This window comes from Cornus florida, unplaced genomic scaffold, assembly GCF_030987335.1.
Source record: "Cornus florida cultivar Cherokee Brave unplaced genomic scaffold, ASM3098733v1 CherokeeBrave_3.0.0_Hap2_Chr01, whole genome shotgun sequence".
NCBI classification, from domain to species: Eukaryota; Viridiplantae; Streptophyta; class Magnoliopsida; order Cornales; family Cornaceae; genus Cornus; species Cornus florida.
Genome location: NW_026775571.1, coordinates 72,561,472 through 72,572,752, shown reverse-complemented (window position 1 = coordinate 72,572,752; position 11,281 = coordinate 72,561,472). Strand labels below are relative to the sequence as shown.

The window sequence follows — 11,281 nt, the reverse complement described above, 5'->3', positions numbered from 1 at the left end:
CGTTATTACACGGATTCAATTCGATCTATGGAATAACGAATTGGTAGCGGATTAAGATTTGTCTAATCCATTAGGGACGAATCAGATTAGGATTGATGCTTAATTCAATTCGACATGTGGCCACCCCTATTAGGATCATTTCCTTGGCCTTGCCGTGATGGCTGTGGCTGCTACTCTTGTTGGTGCTTATTAGCTGAAGCCAACAATTCCTCCACAACTGTAGCCATATCAGGCTTTGGTCGGGGAAACCACCCTTAGGCTTGGCACTCTAGTTGCTGCTGCTCCTCAACCATGCGAGATGCAACGCAGCCCTTTAATGTAAAATTACACATCGTCATATATTCCTTCTACAATGCTAATACAGTGTAAGATTCTCTTTAATCCATACAATCATTACCAATATATATATATATATACACACACACACTTTTTACAAATTTTGCCATACAAAAACTTATTTTAGTAATTAAAATTTGCTATGCTTTATCTTAACCCACATAGCAAAATTTTGTTAACTTGTCTTCCCGCAGCGTAATTGAATGTTAGAACGATTTTTTAGAACTAATTTACGATTTTTAAGAATGAAATTTTGATGTCTAAATTAACCGGTGTTGTTATGGGTGGGGGATCATCAAATGAGAAGACTTTTAATAAATAAATAAAATTCAAGGCTATAGTTTAGTGATATATTATTTTCTTTCAAAGAAGAAGATTGAGAGTTCGAATTCTGCTTTGGGGTGAGTAATGTGAGTTTCTAACCGCGGTTAAAATAATAATAATAATAATAATAATAATAAAAATCTTATTAACTAATATGTCTTCATTTTTTTTAAACATTGTCTTGCATTCGAGTCATGACAGCATAATTTACAGTTTGTTAATATTATGTTAAAACTTGTTTTCGAAATTTCATTTAGGCTCCGTTTGTTTAGGAGTAAAATAATATTTTTATTTTTTATTTTTTAGTGTTTGGTTGTCGCGAAAATTTAATAAAAATAATTTATTTATTAATTTTCGACAAATTATTTTACATAATCCCAATCAATAGATTCGACCTCAATTTCGTAGACCTTCACCAAACACAAAAAAAGTCTTTTCACACCACGTTTTTACATCTGCATTTCATTTGAAATTTTTAATAAAATGAAAATAGTAATAGAAAAAAATAAACGATTAGAGGTTGTGACTGCATTGCAACCATTTGTTAATAGTGTTTTTCATTATAAATCATTATTATTTGTAATTAAATAATGAGAATAAAATGTAATTAGTATTCAATGCCTCAATAATTTATTATTATTTTTTATTAAACAAATGTCTCAGCGATGACATGACAAAGATACGGAGCTCACAGAAAAGTTGAGAACACGTAAAAATACTACAGTGTGTGAATATGTTTCCCTACTTCTGGAGGAAAAAAAAAAATCTGTTCTGAACAAAAATTTTAATTTTAATTTTTAATTTTAAGAAAAATATATGTGGAAGAGAGCAGTGAGAGAAAAGTGGAGTGAGAGTATAAAATTTTGTGTTAAAATTTATATTATTTTTTATTTTCACTTTAATTTATTAGTCATTATTTCATTATTTGACAATATAGTAACTACAGTATTTCATATTATAAAAGAGTTAAACTCTATTAATTGATTTATTACTTACATTCTTGGTACTCGATGGATCCCCAATAATTTCGCTCTTTATTTTCATTTGTATATTATTTTTCATAAATTATTTATTTATTTTTTATTGTAAACTATTTTATTTTTATTTTTATAAACAATGTAATTTAATCAAAAACCACCTTTTATTGTTCATAAACAAAAACCTCACAAAAAAAGCACTCAAACCACTACTTTCGCAGTACTCTTTCTGCCAGCCTTGCACATCATCATCCCCACTTCCACCTCCCCAAATTCAGACCCGTTTCCGCCTCTCTTTCTCTCTCTCTCTCTCTCTAGATCACCGCCACTTTCTCTCTCTAATTCTCCCACCCCTTCTCTCTTTCTAACCCAAATCCACAGCTACAGTCCACATTCATCCACAACCTTCAACACAAATCTCAAAGAAAAGAACAAAATTCAATTAATCAGAAATGGATGAAGACGACGGAGGAGGAGAGGAGTATCTGTTCAAGGTGGTGATAATCGGAGACTCAGCAGTGGGCAAGTCCAACCTCCTCTCTCGCTACGCACGGAACGAGTTCAACGCCCACTCCAAGGCCACCATCGGAGTGGAGTTCCAGACCCAGAGCATGGACATCGACGGCAAGGAAGTCAAGGCCCAGATTTGGGACACCGCCGGCCAAGAGCGCTTCCGCGCCGTCACCTCCGCCTACTACCGCGGCGCCGTCGGTGCCCTCATTGTCTACGATATCAGCCGCCGTACCACCTTCGATAGCATCGGCCGGTGGCTCGATGAGCTCAAGAGTATGTCAATATTTTCATTAATTAGCTAACCTACTCACAATGCACACAAATACATACACATATATGTTTCTACTAGTAGTAGATGCTGTGTTTTTGTTTCTCGAAAGTAAACCCACATTTGATTGTTTAATTTCATTATGTGGTTTGCTAGATTTGGTTTGATTATTGATCAAAAGAAGGATTTGGGTTTGATTAGGTAGCCATTATGATTATGACTATGACTAGCAGATCTGAACTTATGATGGTGGTGTCATTTCGGGAATTATTACTTTGTGGCATCCTATCAGTATTTAAACAAGTTATTGCTTCTAACATTTACATAATCATTGTTCTTGCAATATAAAATTAAGAAAAAGTTTGAAAATTTTCTTAGATGTTCAATGAAAGTAGGTACCAGGCTCTAAACTATATGTATATATTTAAATGAATTAGTGAGTTCTAGTGGTCTAGTGATTGATAAAATGTGCTCACATAATGACTTGGTGTCAATTGGTACATTTCCGTGCCTGGCTTGTTGAAGAAATCCTTGCTACCGAGTTAGCAGGAGGATTATATTCAGAGGATTATATTCCTAATCTTTCCCTCACACTTTGATTTGTGAATCTCTTTTTTTAGTCACTCCTATAATTTATTTCGACATTCTGATTTTAGTTACATGAATGCCCAACACTCTGTCCCATATAAGATAGTTGGCCTAATGAGTATTGACCCTCCCATCAAAATTTCCTTTTAACTTGTTTGTTTTCTTCTATCACCAAGGATGCCACTAGCCCGTCTCCATTCCAATTTCCTTTTTTTCCATTCAGATGATATTCATCTCTTTCCATTTCCTTTTTTCGTAAGCATCTGTTTTTCATAATTTATAATGATGCTATTATCCAGGGATTTAATTTTTGTTTCTTGTAAGTTCAATTATGTTCTGGTTTGTTTCAAGTACTTCATTGGTCTTCCAAGCTCTAAAATTTTCTGCTTACATATCTCTTCCATATGAGATGTAGCACCAAACTAAGCATATAGTCCTCCTTTGCAGTTTATTATGGAATGGAGGGATGTGCTAGCTTCTTTATGATACATCCATATGTCTAAAAGCCATATGTTCTTTTCAATGTGTGTATATAAAAATACATATATGTTGAAGGATTTATATATTTAAGTTACACCCTCTCTAACATCTTAAGCTTTTAGAGTAGATGGTTGTTAACATAGTGTTAGAGTTAAAGGTCTCGATTTCAAACCTCACCATCACCCTAATTAAAAAAACATGTCGGACCAAAAAGAAGGCCACACGTGAGGGGGCGTGTTGAAGGATTTATATATTTAAGTTACACCCTCTCTAACAGCTTAAGTTTTTAGAGTAGATGGTTGTTAACAATATATATATATATTTCTATCACCCCCGCGGGCGAAAAAGAATTTTCTTTTCTTTTGGTTTTGTGGTTGGTTGGGGGTGGTATGAAATTCACTGTCAACATGGACACCAAAATTACCAAGGGGGCTGTTTTCCTCAATCAGATTATTATGTGGTTGGTAACTTGGTAATAAGGATATTTTGAACATGTATGTTTAGAGTAAAATAGCAGTGTCTCCGCATTGCAAAATGGCTGTGTATTTATTTTTCTAATGGAACGAGTTCCACCAAGTTACCAACACCCCCTCCTCCAAATACACCCCACACTCAACCCCGTAAAAGAAAATCCCAATTTTTGGGTGGAACGACCACTAACTCATCTTGGACATGGATTAGTGCGAGTATGCTTATTCCAATGCAAACACACATTTATATATTTAAGTTGGGTTGTTTTAGAATGTAGGAATATTGACTATGACCATTGCATAGGCATGACTTGGCAGATTATAAGCACTTAAGATGGAGGTGTTGAACCATACAACAGTTTGGATGTTAATTTACCTAGATGCATATGATGCAAAATACAGGTACCAGATGGTAGAGGTATGCTAGTATCTGTACAAGATGAATTTGATAGTGGAATTAAGAACAAAGCTGCCAAGCTTTGGAGGAAGCTAATGGTAGTACTGTTTTTTTTTTCCTCCTCGAGATTTTTAAGCCTGTATTAGAGAGCATTCAAATGGGAAACGCATCCCAAAAAAAAAACAAGGACCAAATAGGGCCCTCGTCCTCTCAATATGTCCAAAAAATCATCTCTCTTCCCCATGGATTTACAATTTCTCCCAGAAACCCAACAGAAAATAGAACAAATGATAGAGAATTTCAGTGCCCTAATAGGAGTCTTCTCCCGATCGAAGGATCTCCTATTCTGTTCTTTCCACAAACACCACCAAACACACAAGGGCAGCACCCTCCAAAAGAACGCATTAGAGTTGTATAGAACCATATCTAACTGTGTTAGTGATCTAATAGTATGCGATGGCTCTTTATAGATGTGTTGAAACAATTGTCAGTGCTTAAGAAGCTGCATAAATGTTTATTTATGGCAGGTAATTTGTAAACCTTGCCACAGTATTGAATCTGCTCTACACAGGAAATGCTTTACTGTAAAGTGCGGTATATATTTGATGTACTTCTTGTTGAAACTGACTTTGTGTTGATCATTTTTCTGGCCATAATATGATATAATCCGGGATTGGGAAAATATGACCACTTCTGCATCATCATATTTTTTCTGGTTTAGCTCTTGTTTCTTAAATGTTACTTTTGTTATTTCACTCGCATTCTGTTGTGCTTCTTGAGCTTTGCATGCTATATTACTTGTCTAGTTTGCTTCCATATTCTGTTCTGCGCTCAAAACTCTTTATATTTACTTTCGCATTTTAGAATTCCTAAAGCCTGAACTAAAAGCTAATCTTGCAGCTCATTCTGATACAACTGTGGCGATGATGCTGGTGGGGAACAAATGTGATTTGGAGAATATCAGGGCTGTGAGTGTGGAGGAAGGCAAGGCCCTTGCAGAAGCAGAAGGATTGTTCTTTATGGAGACATCTGCCCTGGATTCAACAAATGTCAAAAAGGCCTTCGAGATAGTTATTCGGGAGATTTACAACAACGTCAGCAGGAAGGTCTTGAACTCTGACTCTTACAAAGCAGAATTATCAGTCAACAGGGTAAGCCTTGTTAATAATGGTACTGATGGATCCAAGCAAACTCAGAGCCACTATCCTTGCTGTTCCAGGTGACTAATTTCCAATGGTTCCGCAATTGTGTACAATTTGAGTTTTTTTTTTTTTTTTTGGAGGTTGGTTTGTTAATTTGATTTGGTTTGTTCTTTTATTTGTTTTTTGATGGATATTGTGGAGGGGTTTTATAGTTACAAATAAGATAATATAGTGTCTTGTGAAATTAGAAATTCAATATTTGTCATTTATTCAAAGGAAATATTTGAAATGAAGTTTTCTAGTTCTTGATACCAGTAAGATGTAAGGGCACATTATTTTGTTGTGATTATATAATTATTTGCTTTATTGTTTTAAAAATTGCTGCTAGAGTTGGTTTTTGTACTCAAGTTATTTTCTTTATTCTCTCTAAGTTGCATGCGCTTATCAACAAACTGAGAGCTTGATTGCCAGATTTCCTGTTTTATTTTTATTTTATTATTTATTTATTTATACTTTTATCCTTTGGGTAGGTCCCATTTGTTTATCCATCCCAGATCATCCTAACCCATTGCTAAATCAATCTCTGCCACATTACTCGACCCTTTCTTTCTGCTATAACGTAGTTCTAGCAATTACATCCTAGGTAGAGGGTCGCCTGTTGGTATATATATGCTGAGAACTCAATTCATGAGAAAAGGCCAACCCCACCACTCTTTCCACCTCCTTCAATACCCAAAAGAAAACAAAATAAAGAGTATCTCAAATAAATAAATAAAATAATAATAATAAACTCATAAATCATGAACTATGGGAAAGGGTAATAATAGAACAAAGACTAAGGAAGGAATCTACAGTATCCGATAACCAGTTTTGATTCATGCGAGGTAGATCAACAATGGAAGCTATATACTTTGACAAGTGGTTGAGGAGTATAGGAGTAAGCAATAAGATCTACATATGGTTTTTATAGATTTTGAAAAAGCGTATGATGGGGTTCCAAGAGCTATAATTTGGTGCGCCCTACAAAGGAAACTTCGTACCATGTGTGATGAAAAAAGTGAGTTCTTGATAAATGTAGGATTGCACCAAGGATCGGTGCTAAGCCCATGTTTATTTGTAATAATTTTTGATGAAATAATAAAAAATTCTAACTCGATATCCCATGGTGCATGATGTTTGCCAATGGTATATTATTATTCTATTCCTGTAAAGAGAACTTAGCAATAAAATTAGAAATGCGGCTTAAGGCTTTAGAATTGAAAGGGTTGAGAAATAGTTGAAATAAAACAGAGTATATGAAGGGTAAATTTAATAAAGACTCGGATATTAATAATATAATTATAACAATTCAAAACCAAAAGATTATTCAAAACAATCACTTTCGTCATTTAGGATCAATAATACAAAAGAATGGAGAGTTAGATGGTAATATAACTAGTAGAATTGGAGTAAGGTTGACAAAATGGAGACAAGCTAGCGGCATTTTACGTGATTAAAGAATAACACATAGGCTAAAATGAAAATTTTATCCGACGGTTATTAGACCAACTATGTTATATGGAGTGGAGTGTTGGGCTCCAAAAAAGACAATAAGATGGATGATTGGAGTGACTAGAAAAGATAGGATCGCAAATGAAAGTGTAAGAGAAAAATTAGGCATGACACCCATTAGCGAGAAAATAAGAGCGAGTAGAATTATATGGTTTAGACACATATATAGGAGACCTATAGATGCGCGCATAAAAAGAGGAAGATTAGTTGTCATAGAAGATAAGAGACGGAGAGGGCAATCAAAAATAACATTGGGAACATGGGATTCCCATGGGATGAAGTTAATTAAAAATGACTATTAAAAGTTAAGAATAATAGGTGGAATGACATGTAATTGAAAAGATTGGAGACAGAGAATTCATGTGCTAACCCCATTCATATGGAGATTAAGGCAAGAATGATGATAATGATGAACTTCTAAAACATGAACTATCACCGAAAGAAAGAAAACGTGGCCAAAAAGGAATTTATTGCAAAGAGTAATTTAAGGAAGATAAGTTGATGCATCGTGACTTTAGTATAAAACACAGTAGCTGCAGCCACATTTTGGGTCGTCTAGAAATTTTTTGCAGCCATCCAGTGATATATTTTTTTGAGTAAATTACACCAACACCCCCTGAGGTTAGGTCATATTTCAACTAGATGAAAATTTTGGTTTTACTTTTCACTTACACCCCAATCATGTGAATGGACCATTTTACCCTCAATTTTTTAATACAAAATATATATTATCTTAAATGACAAAAAAAACCCTATCCTTACCCCCACACAACCGCCACCATCTCTGGCTCCATCAGATGCACCAGTTCATGTACAACTCCTTCAAGTTCAAGAAATTGGTAAAGTAGTTTTGGAACCTTGTTGGAGCATTTATGTCGCGACATTGAATAGAGTTAAGATCTTCAGAATCTTTCAACAATCTATCGTAAACCTCTTTCGAGCAGCTATAACAGTTGTTTTGGGGCAGCCTACATCCACCACCACCTATCCCAAACCATTTGCCACCATCTCCATCCCGACATCCGCCACCACATATCCCAAACCACTGCCACCATTCCCACCTCCATCCTTACAACCACCACCGTTAACCCATCACCCAAAATCTACTGAGCGGAAAACCCATCCTCATCGCGAATCGATCTGCGGCATAACCCACCCCCATAACCCATCCTTATTGATTTGCGACTTTCCTTTTTGTCCGCACCTTCCACCATCCGCGAAGGTGTTAAAGAAATTCCAGAAGGAAGTGGTTGATGGTGTTAAAGAAATTTCACTTGTCGGGCAGTATAGTCATCGTCCTACACACATCTGAAGTCAAAATGAGAAAGAGAAGGTTCATGATAGAGAGGCGGTGGTGATTGTGAGGGGTACTTTGGTCACAAAAAAAGTCAATGTGAGGTTAAAGGGTAGTATAGTCATTTAACACCTCAAAAGTACTCCGATTCAATCAAAAATTGATATTTGGGGTGTAAGTGAAATGCTAAATAACTCATTCAAATATAAGTGAAATCTAAAGCCAAAATGTTAATCTAGGTGTAATATGACCAAACCACAGGGGGTGTGAGTGTAATTTACCCGATTACATTTCTGCGTAATTCTTTTTCTCCAATCCTCTCTTTTGGTGGTTACTCTAGGAAAATCTTTAGTGTTAGAAAATTTAATAGAGACGGACCGAATTTTTTTTTTTTTTTTTTTAAATAGAGACGGACCGAAAATGGACACTTGTTACCAAGGCTTGTGGCCTAGCAGTACAAGGCTCCTACTTCCCAAAGGGAGGTCAGGGGTTCGAACCTCAGTGGAGGTAGTGTGTGTGAGTCTCACCTAGGAAAAAAAAAAAAGAGGACACTTGTTCCCTCTGTTTATTGCTTCGGTGGCAGAGAAACCAAAGAATACTCCTTCCGAAGCGGAGAATTGTTGATGCTATTGTTACCGATATTGGAAATACAGATTGAGCTAAAATTTCAAATGGAAGAATATAAGTGATACTCCAGAGTATAGAATCTCTGTAATTCTGTGATCTTCTGCCTTAAGTAGCTGACTTACTGAGATCTCCAATGCTTAGCCCTCTCAAAACCATTCTTGCGACCACGATAGTCTTCAAGAGTTTGATTAATTTCAGCTTGCGTGTTCATCACGAAAGGCCCATACTGAACCACTGGTTCGTTAAGTGGCTGTCCTCCTATCAACACAAATCTCAAAGGCTTGGCAGATTTGTTCCACACACTTAGACCATCTCCATGACCCAGAACCAAGACGTGATAAGCTGTTACCGGTGATGAGTTTAAGGAACCAAAGACCCCTTCACCTTCAATGATATACACAAAGGAATTCCAGGATTCTGAGATATTTTGATGCAACTGGGCTCCCGGTTTAAGAGTGAAATCAAGGTACATTGTTGGCGTTCTGGTGTAATCCGGAGATTGAATCCCCATAGCTTCTCCTGCTATAATTCTGACTTCAACTCCATCCTTCTCTTCTCGTTTGATATCCTCCCTCAACAGTTCTTGATACCTCGGTTCAATCCTGTAGTTTAAATTTTTAGTAGTAAGTCCTTGAATTAGTCCTTGAATTGATTGCTGGATTATGCAATATATGATAGCAATGTGATAGTTTCTATAAATGTTGCTACAGCTTTTATAGAACTAATTTTGATTTCAAATGTGATCAATGTTGTCATTTTGATTTCAATTATGATAACATTTGATTGAGGCCACGACCTCAGAGCGGAATGGAAACACATGATTCATATAACCTAATTCCGATTCCCGAGTAGTTGGGGAAAAAAGCTTACATTTTATCCTTGGAAGATAGGTTGATCCATAGTTGCAATCCCCTTTGTGTTCCTTCTCCTGCAGGCATTTCCGAGTGAATTATCCCTCTTCCTGCTGTCATCCACTGTACATTTTCATAATAATAAGAAAGAAAGAACACAAGTCTTCATGAGTAAAAATTGAACCTGTGCCTGATTCTTTAGTGTTTGAAAGTAAATCGTTTACTGACATCAATCTATATATTTACCGATTTATTGACATCAATCTATACATTTACCTGAACATCACCGGTTCCGATTGTACCCTTATGCCCTGCAAAATCTTGATGACTGAAAGATCCCTAAATTACCCAAAAATCTATGTTCAGTTTTTAACAATTCTACCTTTTTCACAATTGAAACTTCAAATAGTTAAAAAAAAAAAAAAAATTGCTACTGAAGTAAATATTTTTACCTCCAACATGTATGTTACAGTCTCAAATCCTGTAAAAACATCGCACGGAGTCAGCATCCAAGAAAATGAGCAAGAACAGGGATATATCCACATATATGTGTATATATACATATATAATCCACCTCTATGTGGGTGATCAGGAAATCCAGCAGGAGGTGAGACTGCAAAAATTAACACAAAGAAAGGTCTTAATGCCAGGCAATAATCCAAATTAGAGTGCAAAGATCATATTATCATCTTATTGTACCTGCAAATTCATCCAACATGAGAAATGGATCCAAATTCTTCAATTCGGAACTGAAAATTAAATCCCAAACAAAACCCGAAACAATCAAATATCAATATGAGAACAAACTCCAAAACACAAGGCCCCATGAATCAAAATGGTCAAAACATTCACCCACAAAGGGTCGAGAAAGCAGTCAGGGTGTGCAGTTAGGCTGTTTCCGTGATTTGAACCCGTGAAACAAGATTGAGAAAAAATAGATTACCTTCCAATGCTTCTCCTAACAACAGCACCATCACCTTCATTTTGAGGCTTGGCGAGGACCTTCTTGACAACCGATCTGGGACTGCGGACACCGGAGCTTTGTTCGGATGCAGACATGGATTTTCTGACGAAGAAAGCGACTCTGTCTATGCCCTTGTTGATCAACAATAACCTATGTGTCGCAGCTCTCTTAAGCTTCTTTGCATGAATGTCTCTGCTTGTCGCAACCACACGCATATATATAGAAACTACAGAATGTGAACATAGAAATTGAATAGTATATATATATAGACACTCATAACGACTAGATAATGTGGAAGCAGAGAAGCAATAATAATAAATGTTAGTTGATGGTTGGCGCCACAAGGAACTCTTGCAGGCGTGGGAACAGAAAAGGTAGTTCACTTTTTCTTCTTTGGTATGATTATGTCAGCTTAATATCATCATGACGATGACCTCAACCACTTCAAAATTTAGTTCACACATGAAGTTGTGACTTTTTGCTTGTCTTACAGTTTTTA

General features: G+C 36.0%; 2 protein-coding genes across 3 annotated transcripts; one reads left to right on the top strand and one right to left on the bottom strand.

Annotated features, from left to right (window-relative positions):
• The first annotated feature begins 1,826 nt into the window (after nucleotides 1–1,826).
• LOC132300396 (ras-related protein RABA5c) lies at nucleotides 1,827–5,873 on the top strand. The gene is made up of 2 exons (XM_059797440.1): nucleotides 1,827–2,423; nucleotides 5,254–5,873. Exons 1-2 carry the CDS (start codon nucleotides 2,090–2,092, stop codon nucleotides 5,574–5,576), a joined length of 657 nt encoding a protein of 218 aa, XP_059653423.1. The 5' UTR covers nucleotides 1,827–2,089; the 3' UTR covers nucleotides 5,577–5,873.
• Nucleotides 5,874–7,498: 1,625 nt separating this feature from the next.
• Nucleotides 7,499–11,034, bottom strand: LOC132300365 (pirin-like protein). 2 transcript variants are annotated; one of them, XM_059797413.1, is made up of 7 exons: nucleotides 10,762–11,033; nucleotides 10,518–10,567; nucleotides 10,393–10,431; nucleotides 10,271–10,299; nucleotides 10,095–10,157; nucleotides 9,838–9,941; nucleotides 7,499–9,569 (listed from the first exon to the last, which is right to left on the bottom strand). In XM_059797413.1, exons 1-7 carry the CDS (start codon nucleotides 10,995–10,997, stop codon nucleotides 9,086–9,088), a joined length of 1,005 nt encoding a protein of 334 aa, XP_059653396.1. In that variant the 5' UTR covers nucleotides 10,998–11,033; the 3' UTR covers nucleotides 7,499–9,085. The 2 variants fall into 2 exon arrangements, with proteins under 2 accessions (XP_059653396.1, XP_059653390.1); XM_059797407.1 differs by having other exon boundaries at nucleotides 10,271–10,431; nucleotides 10,762–11,034.
• Between the last annotated feature and the right edge of the window lie 247 nt (nucleotides 11,035–11,281).

Bases quoted from the DNA above. Each gene is read 5' to 3' on its own strand.
- LOC132300396 (XM_059797440.1), top strand. From the start codon at position 2,090: ATGGATGAAGACGACGGAGGAGGAGAGGAGTATCTGTTCAAGGTGGTG. The intron at 2,424-5,253 runs GTATGTCAATAT...CTAATCTTGCAG, and splicing joins GTGGCTCGATGAGCTCAAGA to CTCATTCTGATACAACTGTG.
- LOC132300365 (XM_059797407.1), bottom strand. From the start codon at position 10,997: ATGCGTGTGGTTGCGACAAGCAGAGACATTCATGCAAAGAAGCTTAAG. The intron at 10,568-10,761 runs GTAATCTATTTT...TTTAATTTTCAG, and splicing joins GTTAGGAGAAGCATTGGAAG to TTCCGAATTGAAGAATTTGG. The intron at 9,942-10,094 runs GTAAATGTATAG...GAAAATGTACAG, and splicing joins TCGGAACCGGTGATGTTCAG to TGGATGACAGCAGGAAGAGG.